Source organism: Clytia hemisphaerica, unplaced genomic scaffold (genome assembly GCF_902728285.1).
Source record: "Clytia hemisphaerica strain Z4C2 unplaced genomic scaffold, Clytia hemisphaerica genome assembly, whole genome shotgun sequence".
Taxonomy (NCBI): Eukaryota; Metazoa; Cnidaria; class Hydrozoa; order Leptothecata; family Clytiidae; genus Clytia; species Clytia hemisphaerica.
Genome location: NW_027104353.1, coordinates 465,552 through 487,304, shown reverse-complemented (window position 1 = coordinate 487,304; position 21,753 = coordinate 465,552). Strand labels below are relative to the sequence as shown.

At 34.0% G+C, this 21,753-nt stretch overlaps 1 protein-coding gene across 1 annotated transcript in view; it reads left to right on the top strand.

The window, feature by feature from the left end:
* The window catches only part of LOC136818122 (uncharacterized), a 35,173-nt gene extending 13,880 nt beyond the window's left edge, over positions 1-21,293 (top strand). Inside the window, exons 18-33 of the mRNA XM_067074479.1 lie at positions 7,469-7,508; positions 7,834-7,913; positions 8,635-8,731; positions 9,634-9,827; positions 11,603-11,700; positions 12,041-12,136; positions 12,661-12,721; positions 15,356-15,448; positions 15,797-15,874; positions 16,310-16,432; positions 16,710-16,778; positions 17,970-18,161; positions 18,868-18,956; positions 19,861-19,935; positions 20,361-20,432; positions 21,183-21,293. Coding sequence (XP_066930580.1) covers positions 7,469-7,508; positions 7,834-7,913; positions 8,635-8,731; positions 9,634-9,827; positions 11,603-11,700; positions 12,041-12,136; positions 12,661-12,721; positions 15,356-15,448; positions 15,797-15,874; positions 16,310-16,432; positions 16,710-16,778; positions 17,970-18,161; positions 18,868-18,956; positions 19,861-19,935; positions 20,361-20,432; positions 21,183-21,219 — 1,494 coding nt within the window. The 3' untranslated portion in view covers positions 21,220-21,293. The remainder of the gene's footprint in view (positions 1-7,468; positions 7,509-7,833; positions 7,914-8,634; positions 8,732-9,633; positions 9,828-11,602; positions 11,701-12,040; positions 12,137-12,660; positions 12,722-15,355; positions 15,449-15,796; positions 15,875-16,309; positions 16,433-16,709; positions 16,779-17,969; positions 18,162-18,867; positions 18,957-19,860; positions 19,936-20,360; positions 20,433-21,182) is intronic.
* The last annotated feature ends 460 nt before the right edge of the window (positions 21,294-21,753 follow it).

Sequence of the window (21,753 nt, the reverse complement as noted above, 5' to 3'; positions counted from 1 at the left end):
ATGGGAAAAGCAGGCAAGTAATGTTAGAAAAAAGGTCTACCTAACTCTAAACAAAATCAAGAGAATTAGTACCGTAATAGATGACAGCACCAAAAAGAAGCTCTTGAATGCTTTGGTTTACCCTCATATGGGGTATTGTGTAAATGCTTGGAGCAATACTCTGTTTCGGGTACGAAATCGATTCAAATCGTTGTCAAGACAGATTTGATCGTGTCTCACCAATGAACAGATCTTTTAACTCTCTAACTAAATACAGCACGTCAGTAATGGCTTTTAAAGCTGTCAACAAAATCTATCCAGACTATCTCTCAGAACGTATCAAATTAGTAATTGATCTCCACGCACACAATACACGCTTTGCTGCAGAAAACAAACTGGTGGTCCAAAACAACAGAAACCGTTTTGAAAGTAAAACTTTGTCCAATGCCACAAAAATTTGGAACGAGCTACCAAGTGAACTGAGAAAGAAAGCGAAAAAATATTTTTATGGAAAATTTAATATAATTTCTTCCTATTCATTCTTATTTATTTATTATTATTGTTTAGATTCATCTCTATATTCTGTTATTGTTCTCGTTCTAAATTATGATACAATTGATAATAAGAATGATAATTCGAACGAATTCCTTATCCACTTGATCCAAGGACGCAATAATTTGGAACGAAATCAGAAAGTTGATTGTGATGACCAGAATCGAGTGGACCAGAGACATAGCGTTATTCGTTTATTTTTAGGAGAACCCCCCTCCCTCCTTAAATTTTCCTGCATTTTTCAGAAAATGTTATTTGACCTCTTGGAGATTCCTTCTCAATTTCGGTTGCACATATAATTTAAATAATTAAAGCTTCCCTTATTGCAAAAACTATTCTAAAAAACCTTTTTATCGGGTATTGTCTCCCTTTACCCTTTTTACTTATCATTTTCGGGTGTGGTTCTAAAATCAACTTAATTATCAAGATTAATTTCAGCAGCGCCACTCTATCGGCTGTGCAAAACTTTCTAAAAGAGGTCAAATAAAGTGGTTTTCTTCGATCTTTTTTAGCAAGTAGACAGTTTATAAGTGGAACCTTATTGGGGCGATAGTTTTGCAATCAAATATTAAGGGTAGTAGAGGTTCGTGCGGACTATCTTAAAATGCAATCAGTTTGATCCAGATTTTGAGACACGTGGTTTTCCATTATTAATAATTGATGCTGGAAGTGCAGGAGAATGGCTACATATTTTGAACCTAGACACACATTTTCTTTATAAGAACAATTTTATGAGAACTCGGGACTGAAATTTCATCAAAGCCTCAGACCGAATTAAGGGCTCTGACCATAGTGAATTTTCCATAATTGCCGTGTTTAAAATGTGTTTTCTGACTGATGTAACCAACAAAACTATGGCATGTTATACATTTTCTGTTAGACAAACTATTCCTGAATCTGAAAATTCAAAAATTGCATTGAAAAAATTTGACCAAGAAGAAAATAAAGACTTTTGCGAGGAAGAGTATTTCAACTTTGAAGAGCTTAGTTTCGGCGAAGAAAAAACATTTTGAAATTTTTTTCGCAGTAGATGGTGTATCTTTTACCGAACAATATAAACTTTTGCGGAAAATTTTTGTAAATGCTTCTTTGTCTCGAAATCTTCAAAATAGTGGTTTTTCATCAATTTTTCATCTGGATTTTGCTTAAAAAAACAGTCATAACTTTTGACACATCGTTTTAGAAAATTTTCCGCAAAATTTAAAATAGTCAATTCTTTGCGGACAGTGTAAAGAAATTTTGAAACAAAAAAGTTAATTACCCATTAAAACTAAGCACTTTTTGTAAAAGAGGGTGATGCAACATATTATTAACATCTTTAAATTTTTAAAGTTCATAACGTCATTTTTGCAATTAAATTCTTAATTACTCTTAAGGGATTCGATTAAAAAGCAATTTATAAAGGCAATTCTTTTTTAAAAGTGTTAAGGAACCTGAAATATAACTTTTATGTTCAAAATACCAAAATAAATTTTTGGACTATGGTCAGAGCCCTTAAGAACAATGCGAGACGCGTATATTTCAGAAGCTTTTAAAGTTTAAGTCGGTGTTTTTTACACTTTTGGCAAAAACGTGAAGTTTTTTTAAACAAGTTTTAAAATAAATACAAAATGCACCTTTTCTTAATATGATATCAGGGGAATCGGCGGGGAATCGGCGGGGAATCGGCAAAGGATTGAAGATTCCATTCCATTTTTCCCGAGCCTTCTAGAGAAACTAAACCAGTACTTATAACCTCTTAAAGTTAGGAGCACGTTAGGATTAAACGATTCCATAATGAAAATGGATTATGGATTCCATGAGCAATAACTTTTGATCTAATGGGGCTTTAGAACTGAAATTTGGCAGGAGTGAGCATTTATGTATTTTCTATTCCTAAATAAAAAATCTTCCAGCTGGGAGCAGTTTGGGATCACCTATTTCTAATTTTTCTTTGAGTTCAAGCCTTTTTAAACTGAGGATTGTAGTATATTTATTTGATATTAAGTAGTTCAAATTAAACTATTTGGAAGGTTTGGGCTCTTAAGAACACGAAAATAAGATTTTCCACTAGAATAGAGCATCTAAGGATTATCAAATCCTTCATTGAAAGTAACATACTTTGCCTTATCCGAAATGAGCGTCTTAGTCTGGAATGAAATATCCTACAAGGCTCTAAACTGATTTTTTTACGTTATGTATGATATGTCGTTACGTTAATGACCTAAAATAAGCTCAGATAGAGCCCCGAAGGATTAATAATTCCATTTTGCGACAAGTTGGGGTTGGGGTGGGTTGGGGCAGGTTGACCACTTTAAAATGAAATTTTTAATCCCAAAACACTCGCGAAACCGCGCCTTTTGGTATCTAAGAATGTTTTAAAGTTAAGTGGAAGTGACTTTTGATTAATTTTAGATTGGGATCAGTCCATTTTAACGATGAAATGTATCTTTTATAATTGTTCAAGTTCAGAGATGTTCTTCGGATGGAATTTTTTATCCAAAAGTGCTCTTCATCATTGTTTCATAAAATATAGAGATCATGTAACAAGTTCAGACCATCAGAATCAATTCAAGAGCCACCTAAACTCTCATAATTCCAAAATTCTTAAAATCTAATATTTTGGAATATTGGATCCTTCTTCGCTCCTGGGACCAAAACCAAAAGTTCTAAGCTCGTGCGTTACACCTTTTTGGAAGATTTCATCCCAAAATGCTCGTTCAAATTCATTTTATTCAAGAAAAACCGTTTTTTAGAAAATTTAATGTCACGTTTTTGCCAAAAGTGTAAAAAACACCGACTTAACTAATTTTAAGGTTTTTTTAGTGTTCAAAGTAAATGAGATAAGTATAATTAAAAGCATCAATACTCAGGATCCGAATCCACGCGTGATTGGTTCGAAAGTAAACAAAAATTATGAATGACTTGCTTGAGAGGAATTCCCGTGAATAAGGCCTGGCTAAATTTCTTACGACTAAAAGACTAAAAAGTGGTTAAAATTTGATGACGATTTTCAACATTGAATTCAACAGGAATTATTGTCTTAAATACAGGAATTTAAAGTTCAAAGTGGTATGATTGACGTCAAATTCTGTCTAAACCATAATGTATTGGACATGATCTCAAACTTCAAATGGACAAATCTCTTTTTGTGTTCGAGTACAGGATATGTTGTTATATGATTTTTGCAGAATTTTTGCTCAAAGCGATAAAATCAACCATATTTATGTTGAATTTGGTCATTTTTTAACCCATTTTTGTGTCTCGAAGATTCGTGTATTGCCTAAGCTGATCCAAACTTTATTTCTTTCCTATAAAAAAGAGTATGTATTAAGATAGACGATGCTATCGTCCGTTAGAGGGTTAGTAAATGCGGGAAAATATATCAGGGCGTCAGGGCGGTTTAACGGGAAACAAAAGTGGTTTGGAACAAACAAACTGTAAACACATTCGCCACTGCTTACTCCACCCCTGGTCTAATCACCGTTTTCAATTCATTCCTTTTTTAGTGATCTTGTATAGACGATAGGATCGTCTAGTATAAAGATCTATAAGAATGATATGTGGAAAATCAAATAAAAAGGGATAATAAGCCCAAGAAAAATCCAGAGCTCTATGCAAAGGTCAAAACACAAGAGCTGTAAGCTATAGACCATAAAAATATGATTAAACTCTCTATAATATCATTTCTCCTTTTTCTTCGTCATTTGGATAGTTTTGAAATTTCTGGCGAAGCAAATAATTTGTTAAAGGGTTACAATTCTATAACCATCTACTCTCAATGCATAAATTCAAGTTATCAGACACCCAACAATAAGTTGGCTACAAATGTAAAACGGCAGAAAATTTTGGTTTTCTCTTATGATGACCTAACTACACGACATACTGAATATGAAGATATTTGTAATGATACACAAATATTAACTCAAGTCTTGGTTGATATGCTTCTTGATCAAAAATATTTCTTCCAACCTGATGATATCACAAATCAAAATGTCGAAGTATGGAGGGACCAAAATATCATAAACATCTTAGCTTTGGTCCCTGATGAAATGTCCCAGCTCATCGAACAAACTTTCAGCTTCACAGATACATTTAAAGTTTGTGGTCCTCGAAACTGCGACAAAAGATTGACAATAAAACCTGTCAATGACCAAGTTGTAGAATTGAAACAACTTCTAGACGATTGGCAATGGTATGATGTAACTTTCATCACCACAAATGATCAAACACCGCAATCTGAATACTGGGATCAATACTGGAATGAAAGTATACAGATTCTCAAAGATAGCAAACAATTTTGTATCCAAACAAAACGTTTTGATGCTATTGATGAAGACGATTACCAGAAAAGTATCTCTCAATGGGAAGACTACTTCGTCCATTCCATCAGTAATTCAACAGTCATCATCTTCAATGGACCAATTAACATGTTCAATTACATGAAGCATTTTCTACTCATTTTCTTCAGTGATAACCCTATTATTATACCATTCAAACCTCAACCATATTCTTCTATGGGAGATGTAAGTGAATATTTACCAGAGACTCTATGGATTAGTAATTATCAAGAAACTAAACAATCTTCCAGAATTTATGAATATGCAACCATTCAATACAAAGAAATGGTAAACATTTACAGACTCTATGGGAATTATGATGAACGTGTGTCACTTCAAAAAGCGTTAGATTATGTTATCCCTTACATTGGACATTCTTACACTGTTCCTTATTTCCATAATAAAACTGGTCATGATTATTCAAAGAAATACCCAGAATTCATTAAAGAGACCAAAGAATTTCGCAGAAACGCGAATCTAAAACATGTACAGTGCAGAAGGGAAATTTGTCCACCAGGCAAACACCAAGTTTATGGCTCGATTGAAAGTGGTCTCTTTGATGAAAAGTATGGCTTCAAATGTGTTTCATGTCCTGAAAATCACATCAAACCATCCTATGGCGATGGAAAATGCATAAAATGTGATGTCGAGCCTTTTGTTATCGATAACGGTCAAAGAACCACTTGTATTGACCCATATTCAAATGTCGACATCCAGTTCAGTCAATTACAAACTTATTTGATTTTGAGTTCAGGGGCATGCTGTATCACCATGACTCTGGCATCGTTGGTTATTTTCACTGTCAAACGCAACACACCAATAGTTCGTAGCTCGGATAAAAATTTATCAATGCTGCATCTATCGAACATATTACTGACAATCGCTTCTTTACTTTATCTCAACCTTGCACAGAAAATCACCATTGCTAAATGTATTGCAACCAACCTGATCATCAGCGTCTTATATGTTATCAATGTGGCTTTTGTTTACACCAAATCGCAAAAACTTTTGACCGCTTTTCGCTCTCACGTTCATCTCTCGCGTAAAGAGATTCGTTTGACATCTGCTGCTCAAGTATTTACTTTTGTCATATTCCTGGCAATCTCCAATGCTATGTTAGTGACCACTTTCACTCAAGAATCGGTAGAAATTGTCAGCTTTCTGGATGATACCAAAATGCTGCGCGTCCATCATTGCAATACAGTGTTCCACGAGAATGTCTTAATCTCCTTCATCACACTCCTACAAATGTTATGTTTGATCCAAGCTTACCGAGGACGCCATTTACCAGGTCCGATGAACCACGCAATGTCTCTCCTCTACTCAATTCTGGTCATCACAATAAACTTCCTCATTTCGTTCCCAATTATTGCGTTCTTGGATCAAGTGGATAAGAAATTCGCTCGAGTTATCGTTCTTATTATCAATTGTATCATAATTGTCTTCTTGTTATACGGCTTCAAATGTTACATCATAGTGTTGCAGCCTCACAAAAATACCAGACACTATTTCAATCAAAAACGATTGGAATCTATGGCGAGACTGCCAGCTTTGCCGAGACTTGGACGTCATTGATTTATGACTTAACTGGAGTAATTACTAACTGTGTGGCAGCTTGAAAAATTAACATTGTAAGGACAGGGACTAAATTGTTTCATTAAAAAAAGCATAACCTCTTTTATGTATATTCTATTAATTAATTTATATTTAAGTCATGAAGTAACTAATTAATGTATCAAGTTTGAAAATGTTCAAGAAAAGATTTGACACTTTGTGCATCAATTAATGTTCCAATTTTCTCAGAAGGATACTGGAGTATTTGTTTACTCGAGTGTCACCTCAACTTCAACTCAAATTAACCCTATTTCATTTGAAAGATGAAAGATAAACTAGAGTTTTTTGAGTGTCATTTATCAAATTCATTAGACCAAAAGGCTCAATAAAAAATAATCACCTCTAATATTATTTTTGGTTCAATTTTCTGTGCGAATTTATCGTTACTTTGTGGATTGATTGAACTTTGTGTACTTTAAGGGTAGAAACTTTCGTGGGCAGAAACTTTCGAGTTTTTCGCGATTTCGATCCTTTTTCGCGAAAGTTTCTGCCAGGTAAGAAATTAAACCTAAAAAACGCGAATTTTTTTTTCGCGAAAAATAAACTTTTCTATTCAGTTTTGCACTGTTTGCTAAATTTTTGTAACCAAAAAAGGTAAATTTTATATGAATTCGTGAAAGTTCTATCTGTGAAATTTCGGCTAAAACCATAATTCGCGAAACTTAAATTCGCTAAATTTCGCGACTTTTTGACTTCGTGAAACTTTCTGCCCTTAAAGTATTTTACAGACCAAGTTACACTCTTGCCATTCAAATTGATTTAAAAAAATTATTCTTGATTAGCTAGAATAATATTAGGATTATGGGTACCTTATAGTCGGTTTGAAAACACTCTGAAAAAAACTTTGCAACTACATTTCTTTGGAAAACCTACCCAAAAACTTTTTCATTGCATTTTTTTACCATTCTAATAAATAACAATCTGTTGCTTTTGACTGGTTAACTTTTATACATCTGCCATTATGACATTATTTCTACTTAATAACTATCTTAATTACTATGTAGGAAGAATCAAACAAACAAAGGAATGCTCAAACTTTAGAAGGTAGTTGATTGATTAACTCTATTTTCCATATTTTACGTTAAGTTCAGCTGCCATTTTTCCCCACCCTGTTTAAATCCATTTCTAATCTTCATCTCAACTAAATTCGCCAATATTCTTTACCAAAACCTCTGTTTATACGCCATTTCACAAGTGAAATAAATTATGTGTAATCTGGACTGATTGCGCTTCCATAACGGCTTCCTATTCGTTAGACGCAAAAACCCTCAAAATTTGGTCCAATAGAAAGTTGTTATAAAGGTGCAGTGGTCCTGATAACCTTTAATTCCTTACGGCTTTGAAATGACCAATCAAATTCGCTTTCTAGAACAATGGGTAGCAACAGATTTCGAAAGACATTTCGAATACATCAACGAATTGAACCACTTGTCTGATGAACTGCAAACGGTAAATTGTTGATTTGGTATATGTTTCGTTTTGGAAATTGGTCGGCCTTTCCCTTACGGGATAATATCAGTTTAAGTATAAACTACAACTTGTCCCTTCCATTACTTTGCTTATTTTACCATATGTTAGACTACTCTGCTCTGAATAACTGGGGTCACTTCTAAACTAAGTGAAAGTGGTTAGGGGGGGACTTAGAAATAGGCGTTTTGGGAATGAATTCTTTGCAAGGTCAATATTTCGCAAACTACGATTATCTATAGATACTTTTGTAATTTCCTCTATTTAAATTAAGGACGGTAACTATTTCTTTAATTTTGATAAAATCGCCAATAGGCGTTGCTTAAAATCGTTACATTGACAAGCATCATGGTGTTAATATTGGAAATACGCCCTTGGGGGAGGTACTTAGACAAAATGGGTAGAGGTATTGGGTCCTATTGTTAAACCCAAAAAGTCTCTCGCATCACTATCTGCTCCCTCTCAAGGTCATGAATTCTCTTAATTCGCACCAAAGTTTGAAAATGTTGTCTGAAAATCTGGAAATATGCTCTCACAGGTCGTAAAAACGTCAAAAGGGGCAAAATTCAGTCTCTCCTATGGTCGATTTTCGAACTTTGGCTCCGACATACCCGTCACCTTACAAACCTAGTTCCCCTGGGGAAATACGGTATTCAATGTAATCATTCTTTATGACGTTTGATTATCCATTTTGTTTACTCAGGAGATGCAACCAACCTTTGTAGTTTTTATCAATTACATGAATTCCATGTTCGATATTTTCCTAAATCGTGTGGTTCAAAAGATTGAACATTTCCAAGGTAAGACTCATTTGTGGACTGTTGTTTTTTCAAAGCTGTGTCCCACAGATTTCTGTAAAGCCCGAATAAGGAGATGATGGAATGCTTTAAGCTTTTCCAAGTAAAAAAAGTGAATACTACAAAAAAAATATTGTTGCTATCGTTTATGAAAATCCGCGAATCTTCTGATTGGTCAAGCGCTGAAATTCTATTGTAATGTAACGTGACCTCGATAGGATTTCCTACCGAACCGCGGCACAATTTTCGGCCAAAGCACGCAATCTAGCCCTTCAGGCTTTACATATCTGTGTGTATCCCAGTCTTTTAATTACGTCATTTATCGATACCGGATAATATTATTTGGTAATTTAGCACCAAGAACTGATATTATTCTAGGAACGAGGTTGTTTCCTCCTCCCCTGTTTAGTGTCTAGAATGTCAAGGAATGTAGAATATTAACTCTTGAGTTTTAACATTGGACGTTAGGATCTCCAGCATCCAAAAGCTAAGAAATGTTTTAATATGGCTGAGAATATAGCCTGCAATCAAAGTCATAATATTTGATAAAAAAGGGAAATTCCCACAAAATCTGACAACCACAAATGATTTGGAAGCGCTCTAAATTAGGTTGGACGGGTAGAGTTAAGACTTAAGCTAGACTTAAGACTAAAGACTTAAGAACTTAAAGTGCAAGAATGGTCCAATAGGGCTTAGAATATAGCCTGGAAGTCTAAAAACCCCTCCCGAATTGAAATATTCGAATAAATTTATCAATTTGCCCAAAAGCGACTTTTTCGCCCGAACTTTAAATTGCTGAAAACGAGGAATTAACCAAAATTCTCAATATATTTTGACCGAGATTGTGGAACTTGAAGATCTCAATATACTTCAATTATTATGATTGATGAAACTTTTTTCAACAGAATCTGACGATGTTGATGATGAAGTTCAAAGCATGGGAAGTTTCTATGGTAACGGTGGCATGCAACTCCAACAAACCTCATCAACCAATAAGAATGCGTCTTTGGCGGAGATTTTTCATTCGATGGAAACAACTGTTCATAATTTTATTAACCTTTTTGTCAAAGAAATTGATCAGTTGAATGGTCAAATAAAGGTAAGATATCTTTTCTTCTTCTTTTTAACTTTCCATGGTCCTTTTTGGACAATTTATGATATGCACCATTGCAATGTCTTCCACGAACCCAACAGCTGATTGGTTGAAAGTGACGTATTGACTGATTTTACGTCATTTACAACCAATCAGCTATAGGGTCCGTGATGTAATTTGAGAAGAACATTGCAATGGTGCATATCATGGATTTAGTTTTTTTAATGGGATGATTACTTTAGGCGTACAAACGAAATTAAAAGTTAAAAAATAAAATTAAAAGTAAAATTTTTTAGCGAAAGTAAATGTCTTTAAAAATTATAGGAAGGGCCATTCGCGAATGTTTATGCTCGCAAAAAAAATCTTGCAGGGCCGGCGAATCGGTTTTAAAAGTGAGTGGGCTAAATGATACAGTGACTAAGAAGGCCCCACCATGGTTGGGGCCGACGGGCCGGAAAACTTTTGAAATTATAGTACTCTACATTGGCTTAAGTGTCTAAATTTAATTTTGATGAAGTTATTGGAATGTAAAAATCAAAGAAGATGGGTGTCTTTTTATACTGAAAATCACCAAAGAATTTTCTAGAAATTATAAGATGTCATCTTAGGCGGAGTACTTCCCGAGAGGTATATAAATCAGAACTATTAGGTAGTTGTAGGATGAGTTCAATATAGAAACAAGTTAAGGCTCGATATTTCAGGTTAGGTGGTGAAGTGAGATGTTCTGTGTTTGAAAATATTTTGCAGAAAAATGTATAAAAGATAGACATAGTAACATAGACATAGACAGTGAAATGAGTGTTTAGATAAAGAAATCCAACACAAGATAAGTTAACAATACAAAGATATAAAAAATACCACTAAACATCCACATATTTCAATCATACTATAACGATTTTAACTATTTTTTTATTTTTTCCTCGCGAAGCCTCTCTTTCTCTCTCTCTCTTTTTATTTTGCAAAAAAGTGGGGGGGGGCTATAGTGATTTTTCATCCTCGCGAAAGTTTCTGCTCGCGAAAGTTTGTACGCCTAAAGTAGATGGTTTAAGATCTTTCACTTGTAGGTTCCTTTCCTGCTTACGCACAAGTACTTTAGAAATGAGGCAGACAAATATATTTTGGAGGTTTTGTTCAGGACCATGGAAGGCATCTACAGACCAGAATATCTCATCTGATTATCATTTTAAGACATCTGTTATTTGGACTACAGTGTACTTCTAACTGAACTTCTTTGATAACTTCTGTCCAACAGGAGGGGGGTGGGTAAAATGTTACTTTATTAATTGAGCAAACAATAATGACATTGACAGATTGCAAAAACAATATTGAACCAAGGAAGTTTTCTTCAAATGAGAAAATTTTCAATTGTTTTGTTTTTGAAAATTACGAAAAATTCTAAAAAGTATTCAAATGATGATAAAATCACTGGTTTTAGTACCAATACACTAAATAATTCTCAACCACCATACCACCTTTTTGATAGTTTAGTACTAAAAGAATTTTCAAGTATTTTGGGTATACAACCACGTCACTAAACATCATGATGTCCTAGATTTTAGTACCGACCCCACTCCCCTGAGTCAAATGAACATGAAGTGGACTAGGGGCAAGTTTGTATATGAAAGATTTGGGAGATCTCTTTTTATTTCAAATACTTATAGATATTTGGCGTTCTATTTTTGACGTTTCTTCAGGCTATTTAATAGCCTATAACCTGAATAATCATATATCTGGTTATTCTAATTTCTAACATTTTAGAGCATATATTTTCGTTTTTACAGGAAGAAGAAACTCTATTGGAGGAATATTTCGATGGACAATTATTGAAAGAGAAGAAGAATATCATCCAATTGAAGATTGATTCACATCTTTACTTCAAGTATGTCTACATTTCATAGATTACGTCACGAACAACGATTGCCTCGTTTTCAAACAACTACCAAGGTTATTATATCTCAAAAGACAAAATGACACATTTTTCAATAGAATCAAGTTTTGATGACCATAGCGATCAATTCAAAACGAGGCGGCATATGTTCGCAAAGTAATTCATGAAAAGGGATTTTTCGAACTTTCGACCTCATAGCAAAAAATATAGAATAAATATAGGATTTATGGCGATATTTGAGACAAGTACCTCTCGCTTCTTTACAATTTTCAGCTTCAAATATTGTAATAAGACGGTTTGTTACATATAAACTATTCAAATTTTCTGTTAGGTCATCCATCCAAGTTAAAAGTTCAATGCTGCATGAGGCTTCTAAAGAAATTATAACGGAAGCAGTTCAAACCTTCCTGGAGTCTATTCTAGATCGGTAATACTATTTTTTGGTAAAAAGTAATTTAGGAGAATTAGCTCTCTAGTTGGAGGGAATTTAGCTTTTTCCCCCAATACTGGATTTTATTTGTTTTGAAGTATTCTTCTTAAATCGTTCTTATGTTGCTATCTAAAATTGAAGTCTATCTCAAAAGTATATGTGGACACTTTACTTTGTTGACAATTTCTCAACATGTATCAATGCTATATCAAAAGACTTGAACACCATGGCAAAGATATTTCCGAGGAAAATAATCTAAAGATTAAAAGATTTTTGAAAAATTGAAAAATGAAGAAGAAAAATGAGGATGAAAAAATGAAGATTTTTTCTACTGTTTTTAAAATCAATTTTTTTCTTCTTCATTTAAATAATTCTCCTAAAGAATATCTTTCCAACGGTGTATAACTTTTTAACATAGCATGAATGGGCACATATTTTTGAGACTGACTTCAATATCTGACACTTTGATCTATGACCAGGATATCTTTTTATCTAGATACTCCTTAACATTCTATTTTTAGATTTCAAAACAATTCAATTCGGGTTCCTGAAAAAACTGAAGGCGAAACAGATTCAAGACAGGTTTGAATAGAGCTTTCCTCGATCAGACAATCTCAGTAAAACAATCGAGTTAAAAATCGAATAAAATTGAAAACAGTCTTCTGAATATTTCCATGATTCCAAGATTCGATTAGATCGTTTCTCGATGATTGAGTTAAATCTAACCAATCGAACTTTGTCGTTTTTAAAGGGACATTGCGGGAGTTGTGATGTAAACATTGTCGCGCCTTCAAGTCAAAACAAAACATACAAAATCAAAACAAAAGTCACGTGGGAAAACAGAAAAACCATAACAAACATGGTAGACTTTCCTTTGGGCGCAGGAAGCCTTTTGCATATGAATCGTTCCAATCTTTCTTGTAATACTAGCTAACGAAGTAATATTTTCATTCACAGAGAAACATTTCCAACAAAAAAAAATCTTTCATTCATTTCTTGTCATTTTGTTTTTGTTTTACTTTTTTATTTCTCTGGACGGGGGTGCTGGTGTGTTTCTCTATCGCTCTTGTAAAGGGTAATGCCTTTGCCAAAAAAAATTTGCTTCGAAAATGGGATCCTTGACCATTAAAATGCACTTCCTGAACTCCCAAAAAATGTCCCCAAAAAGTCTCCCTATATCGTCAAACGTCCGGTGGGTCGCTTAACGTTTTAGATGCACCCCCCAGGTTTATTGCAAATTTTCGAACGTCGAGGTAATCGATTTCATTGCTCTCTCTTCCGCAGCTAAAAATTGAAATTATAAAAAAAAACTCTACTATAAAAATGAAAAAAGACACAACGGTAAGTGCGCTACGATTACGTAATACTTACTGAAATCTAATGATATTTTTGACCATTTTTTAGCAAATACGTTGTTATTATGAGAGAAAGCAGACAGAAGAAGAAGATGGATGATTTATTTTGCAATTGTAAAAATACCTGTTGTAGAAAAGATTCCAATCTCAAAAAGGATGTCCCTGCAAAACAAGGGGTGTCAAATGCTCAGAAAAGTGTTCTTGTGGGAAAAGAAAAAGAAGAGCCTATCCTGCATGAGATTATGAAGCTAAGTTATAGTTACAATTTCCAATTTAAAAAGCATAATAATCCACATTTTAAAGAGTACAAAGTTCTTAGTAGTGGTAGCCAAGGGAAGATCAAACACCTGTTTTATATTTCTATGAAATCCAAATAATATGCATTGCATTACAGAAATCTTTATGATTGCTAACGAAATACTTAAAATCATGGATCGAAACTTCGCAGACATCAACTTTGATAAGTCTCCTTTCAACTCCATACATTCCCAAAGAAATTGGTAAAATAAAAGACAACTACTAGACCATTCAATTAAAGTGAAAGAAACCACAGAGAAATACACATGTTCTTGCCGACATCTTGAAAAATATTATAAAAGTAATCCGCAGGTTGTATCTCAGTGGCTGGAAAATGAATAATATAATCTGCAGACCTAGGCTTTAGTATAAAGTGCGCTGGTCTGTAAAATACACAAAACACAATCTACCGATTCTTAAAAACGAAAGGCTTCTATTGTTAAAACTCCCGCAATGTCCCTTTAAAATTGATTTGGTTTGATTGATTAAATCACCGACTTGTTCGATAGAGATCATCTGAATTTGAATGCTATCGTTAAATATCTTCCTTCTTGACCCTATTGTTCATTAAACTATTTTCATATCAAGGGTTAGATCTTTCAATACTCGTTAACGAAGATTTCTTATACTGTTGACTGGTTGTATCATAGTATAAGAAAGCCGCGGCTGGAATATGTACCGCATTGTCTTTTCAGTTAATTGCTGTTCTATCTATGTCTCCGTGGTTTATAAGAACATCAAGATTGTCAGTTTATTATTGGTAGATAGTTTTTGAAGTTTTTCTCTTATCTTTCTTCAAAAAAAGTTTTTTCATTGCTAGATATCTTTGAATCTGTACCCAACGGAACACTTGAACTAATTTTGGACATATTTTAGGGGTATTTTGTGGAAACAATAGTTTTTCGCCAGAATTAAAATTATAAGAACTATATTCAAGATGACAACTTTCCTGTCAGTTTGAATGATAAACTTTGAAGGTGCTGGCTTGACATTTTCACAGTATTATCTTGATGTACTTTTTCATTGATTTCTAAAAAGATTTCACTGAAATATTATTATTGTGAAGGCATTTCGAGGCACTTTATTAATTTTTGAGTTCTTTCAGTCCCAGCCATTTTGTGCTTGTTTACATTTCTTATTGTTGATCTTTTCCTTACAATGAGTTTATAATACAAGTGTATTATCAAGGGCATATCATTAATGTCTAAAACGCACTGAGAAGTAAGTATTACGACAAACCAATGAAATGTACCATTAAAGATGCTACATTACTTATTTCTTGATCAACAAATAGTCATCAAATACGACAGAGATAGAACAACAGAAATTCAGATGTTATCATTCCAGCCGCGGCTTTCTTATACTATGGTTGTATCTAATATTTCCTTAAATGAATGCTGGGATAACAAAACCCTTTATAAACTTTGGACTCCCTAATACCAAGGCTTTCCATAAATCTCCGATTAAGTTTTCTAGGAATGTTCGAGTTATCGAGAGGAATGCATAACTAGATATTAGGGAACTTTAGAATTTATTAAAACCTTTACCTTCTTTTTTCACCAAGGAGAACTTAAAGCACATGAAGCTTTCTCAACAGTTGCAAACCATTTTTGCTCACACTACAGAGAAGATTGCTAACATGTACAAAATGGCCAAGGTGAACATTTCTTTCTTTATTATACCATTATCACCATTTTTTCCAAGTTAAGTCTAAGCTAAGTGTAAGCTAAGGGTACCTTATCTGTTTTTATTTAAAGTCTGAAGTGAAAACTCTCTAAAAGTATAGAAACTTTGTTTCATTTCATGTTACTCCGTGTAAAAAATGGTTCAACAAAACGTTCTAGTATGAACTATATTTTACATGAAAGTAAAGCATAGCACTTGTCAAATTTGATAAATGGTTCTTTCTTCCATTGGCCACTTTTAAGGGCTCAATTGACTGAGCACAAAAACTGCATAACTTGGTAACATTTAAGCCCTAGATTTTTACTTTAATTTTTTTCAGACAAAGCAGCAAGAAGGAGAATTTGGAAATGAAGTGAACAGTTTGAAACATGATGAAGTTTACCATGTTGAAAACGATGTATGTATTTTTCAGATTGCTTTTTTTGTGACTCATTTCTGTTGTCTGTGTTGTCAATTCACATCTTTGTTTACACGGGGCTACACGTTTTTTTATAAGAATAAGCTATATACCTATATAAGTATAAGTATAAGGCTTCGCTGGCCAAAATGTTAAGAACAAGTTAAGAACATTTTAAAGCTTTATGGACCCCAAAACACCCTATTTCTTAGAAAAATGGTCAAAAATATTCACAAATTGGTCAAAATAAGAACATATTAAGAACATTTTAGGCTTAAAACTCAATAAGTTAAGAGCATTCTTATAAAAAACGTGTAATAGATTTACAATGGAGGTTTTTCTTCGTAATTTTCGACGATGCAGCAATAATCGAGTAAAAATTGTATAATAGTAATATTGAAGTGGAACTATACTCCAGTTTCTCTCTGTTTTCAGTATGCAGAAAAAGGTGTGATATTAAAAATCACTTTGCAATATTTGAAAGAAATTTTCTCCAATCATCCAGTCGAGGAAATGGAAAATGCGGAATTACAAACAGCTTGTCACCAATTCTCAAAGGTATATACGAAAACGTATTAGTTACAACCCCAAAATCTAACTGTTATTTAGACTAGCTTTTTTATAATTTTTGATGGTGCTGAGTCCATTGAAGTAAACCTCGCCATTTTGAAAGAAGATCACCAAAATATCCAAGTAACAAAATAATTGAATGATAAATAGAATAGATTTGCAATACCCTATTTTCAAATAAAAACATTGCCCTTTCCATTTTTTACCTTCCAGGTAATTTTTCCCCGAAGAATTTCTATTGTACAATGTATTGTATATTCTTCAGGAGGTGAAAACAATCTTCAACAAATCAAACACCAACGAAGAAGAACAAAAACAAGAACTTGATGAAAAGGTTTGTTAACTCATCACTATTATAGGTGGTGGTTGCTATCAGAAATCTTGTTTACTAGCACAAAAACGCAAGAAAAATATCAAAAGCCAGAAGAACTCCATCCCGTTCGAATCTTTTTCAACCAATCACAACTCATGCTGTTACCAGCATAAGTTTCAATGTTTTAAAGTGTCATCGAATCGTCATTCCCTTTTAATGTTCTAAAAAAAGAAGTTTATTGGAATTCTCCATTCTTTTCCAACAGTTAACTGTCTAGAAAGTTAACTGTTAACTAACTCGATCGAGAAGACATGTTTGTTCGAAATACAGGGAAATTCGAATTATAGAGAGTATTTCATGTAGGGTGCTCCTTGATTGGAACAGAATAAATTCGCCGAATAATAAAAGAATTTGAGTATTAGAAGTTCGATTTGGCGAGAGGCCACTGTATATCACGCCCCATTCTCACAGACCAGACCCACTGGGAACCCTTCCCACTGGAAAAAATCGCCCCAATTTTTGTCCGCACTGAAAATAATCAAATAAACCAATCCTCACTGCAAAATATTATGCTATTTTTTCCATCTCCACTGAATTTTCTGACTTTTAAAGAAAATAATTGAAATACCCAGCTATAAAAAATAAGGAAATACCGATCCCCATCGAGTTTTAGTCCGTTATTCTTATCCCAACTGGCTGAAAAAAATCCTACCGGGTCTGTGAGAAAGGGGTGTTATATTAATACAATAATGACCGGTTAGTGAGGGCTGTACTGAGAAATATTGCCCGAGGTCAAGTAACGACCGAGCTTGCGAGGTTGTTACGTTGACCGAGGGTAATATTTTCAGTACAGCCCGAAAAAAACCGGTCATTATTGTATTTGTTAACCGTTTCCTTCAACTTTGATTGATATTTAGCGCTTTATCAAGGAAAAATAGCGAAATAAAGCAGAAAAAACAAGCGAAAAAAGATAAAAAATTGCTATAATTTCTGACGTCAGGAATAAAAAATGAGAGAAATGATGTCAAAGCATTGTTCATTTTCCTTTGAAAAAGTGACGTCACAATGAATTTTCCTAACGACGGGCAACTCTGGACGATGTAGGCCCGTCGTCATGCGAAAAGAACCAATTGCATTGCGCAAAAAGCCATGTAGCCCGCTTCGAAAAAGTAACCGGTTAACAATTAAAAATTTCTACCCCTTTCAATTTAGGATTTTGAAGAACAACTCTCATCCTACATATCACACTGCAACGTCTTCAATCCCTCTTACAAACCGATTTCGCATTCGGAAGAAGTTTTCATGTTTGATGTTCAAGAGATGACTCAGCATTCTTTACGTTTGATCGAACGAGATCGAAATATGAAGAATCTCATCCGTGATATGGACTTTATTATAGAAAAGGTATCTCGACTGCTTGTGTTTTTGATTCTTCGCGAATGTAACGAAAAACAAGAACACAGTATTTAGTTAAACTGGCAGAAATGATCTATATAGGTAAAAAAGACATCCTTTCATTTTGCGCTGACGAACCAAATCAGTTGAAAATGTAATTTAACTTAAAACTAGAAATTTACCATACATATTGCAATTATATAAATAAGTAGAGGAGCAGGCCAGGCTGGTCGTAATGGACTTAGATCTTCTTTCTTTATTGCAGTTTGATTTTAACTGGTAGGGTTATTTAGCATTATTACGGGCTTCTTTATAAGTATCATGTCCCCCTTGCCATGTTATCTCGTAACCAAAAAGAAGAAATCATGTTGAGGGTTTGGCTGCACGCACCCCCTCCGATATGTTTTGATAAAGGGGATGCGTATCGTGTATAGAATTCCCGCCCGAAAGTTACCCCCGTCTTTGTGTTTTCGAGGGATATTTTTTACGAGCAGACTGAGTGAACGCTACGCTTTTTGTGCAGTCTTATCAAATTTTCGAATCGCTATAAATTGAAACAGCTGTTACCCCAAATTAGGGGTAACTTTCGGACGGGAATTTTTTTATACACGATACGCATCCCCTATATCAAAATCAATTTCGGGGATGCGCGCAGCCTAGCAGAGGGTGCACATTTTGAGATACAAAAATTACAAATCCTCTTTTACGTGTTCAGAATTTCCAATTGCTGGCTGAATTATGCAAATATGACGTATTGGATGAAAATAAAGCAATGGATTTGTTTAAAGATTTGTCATTCCATTTGTAAGTTAAATCTTTGCTTGTTAGAGTTATTTCCATTAATGACTTTATTAAAGATGAGTTATTTTCATAACAAGTGTAGAGTTAAGTATTAGAATTAAGATTCCTGGCCCTTAAAATAGTCTCTGCTGGAGTCTCACATGAATTATTTGTTACTTGTGAAAAACAAATTTATGGCACGAACCAGGACCCAATGCAATAGGTTCCCTGATGATCTGTCTGTTATTGTTTGAGACGTGTTTCAATATTTTCTATTGTGTTCATGCGAGATTAAAAGGTAAATTTGTTCGTTCAAATTCCCCATGGAGTCATTATAGACTGTTCCAAACAAACATTAAAACGTAAACATTTCACAGATATGATTTTACACATAATAAGTCCACCGGAACAAACTTTTTCTGTTCGTCTTGACGTGAAACTCGACAGATTCAATTTTTGTTGATGAATCACATCAGAAATTAATCTCCTTCTTCACCCTTAGTTATTTCGTTGTTGTTGTTGTCTTGCAAAAGCTTGACGAGGTCACCTCAGCAAAAAATTGAACGGATTTTATCTCAAATTTTAGTTTCATATAAAAATTGAAGAAGTTAATAATTATAATAGTCAATAATTTAATTTTCTCGTGAATTCGTTGACTTTCATCCCGGGGTGGGGGACGGGCACTTAATAAAAAATGACTAAGGCCTTTAAAATCGGACCATTACAGTGCGAAACAGAAATCTTCCTTTACAGTACATTCTCTTGAAAATGTCTGTCCATTTCATAGCAAAAGATGGTCAGATTTTCCTAAATTTGTTCAAAAACTTCTTACCTTGAGTGCCCCAACCCGGGCTCTCATCTTCACTTTACTTACTGTCTACAGAGATAAATTTCTAGCTCTAATGTGTTTTTCCATTTTTCTTCTAAGGAAAACTCAAGAAGAAGTTAATCGAGTCAGTGAAGTTATTCTTGGGAAGAAATTCTCTCTGACAGATCTATACAGGTAGGTTTACACTGAGATTGACCTATTCAACTTTGAAGAACTTGATGAGCTTACGCAATGTATAGAATTACTCTCGATAGAATGGCGTTTTGAAAATGAGTTACTTCTATTGAAGAAAACAGAGTGTTCCCCTTCTATACACATTCGGGTTAAATCTAGCTTATTTGGATAGAATGTACTATACCTACTAGACCTACGTCAATCACTTTGCAAGAAACATTCTAGCAGCTTAACCACTCCAAGGCCACTCAATGACCACACATTAAAACTTACTGTGATAAGCCTCACAAACGCTCTCAAGACTAGACGCTGATTAATTCTGAAAACGTTCCAAGTGCTCACGCCCATTCTCGGCTGTGTTAATCCGGTGAGAGAATGATGCTGACGTCATTGGCCTTTTCAAATCATTCTTTTTCCACATTTAGGTACTCCACCACAAAAAATGAGGAAACAAGCACCAGAAATGACCAACCTGATCCACCATTGAAGCGTAGAAAGTAAGTCTTTCTTTAGTAATGCCATTTGATGCTCTATATGCTATCATTTGATTGCTACTCTAGTAGGAAAAATACAATTTAATGTTTACTGAATACGTCAACCAATGCTTGCGTCAAAAGCTAATATGATAGAAGATTGGGTCTGATTGGGTTCGATTTTCTAGGAGTTGAATGCGTTAAAAATGCCTGAAGTTCTTGTATAGATACATGCAAATACGTCACGGATTCCAATATTTGACCTCATTTGACCCCGACAAACTCGAACCCAATCCCCCTTTTCGCGTTGGGAGCGATAGATGTATGGGGAGTGAATGAGTCAAGGGTATTCTCGGAATATAGTGAAAATCTAATCAGCATTTTTCCTCGTGAGAGTGTATTATTGATGGTAGATAGGAATAATCATGTATTTTCATGCTTATTTGTTCCTGTCAATGAATTTCTACACAACAAAAAAGTTCGTCAGTACTTTCCGGTGGAAACAGTTTGTTCATTCTCGATAAGCAAATGAAAACTGCAAGAGTTGTTAGCTTGTAGTGGTATACTGTTGACATTTTACATTTTTCTGTGTACATGCATTTTTTGTTTATATACCAGAGATTGCTTATTTCCTGTCGACAGTGTTGCGCTCTTGTTTGCTGTGGTTTTTTGACACATTTGATAATTAAATACCTTATCCCTTTGTCAAATATATTCATTCAATTTATTGCCGTTAATTAATAATATTTTCTTATTTTCCGTTGTTTTTTCTAGGTCAAAAAAGAAGAAAAAAACAACGAGTGAAGCATAAAAGATGCGAGTTATATTATCCCAATCTATTATGTAGTTTGGAAGCTTAAATTTTGCTATTGAGGTATTTTTCAAGAATGTAATAAAAAAAGACAAATTGGTACACGCTTTTTTTTATAAGAATGGTGTAAATCCATTTTATCATGGATATTCTTAACTAGATTTAACATTTAGTACAACGTCTCAAGCATACAATGGCATTTTGTGAAAGGAGTGAGCCTTACTTGGGGGTAATGGGCAATTTATAATTGAAAATGCTCTAAAAATGGCATTCTTAGCTTGAGTAGCAAAATTCCATGATGTTGATATTCTTAGCATTATTCTTAATTTTTTGGCCATTTTCATCATGGACCTTCTTATTAAGTGTATTCTTATTAAAAAAAAGCGTGTTTTCTGATACCTGGACTAGCGTTTCATAATAGAAATGTCAGAAGTTGGTTATGGATTCTGCAAACAGATATAACCCATTTAGCACGTTACGCTGTTTCAATGTTCAGCTGTTCTTATTTTTTGGGACTTTGATTGAGCTAAAAAT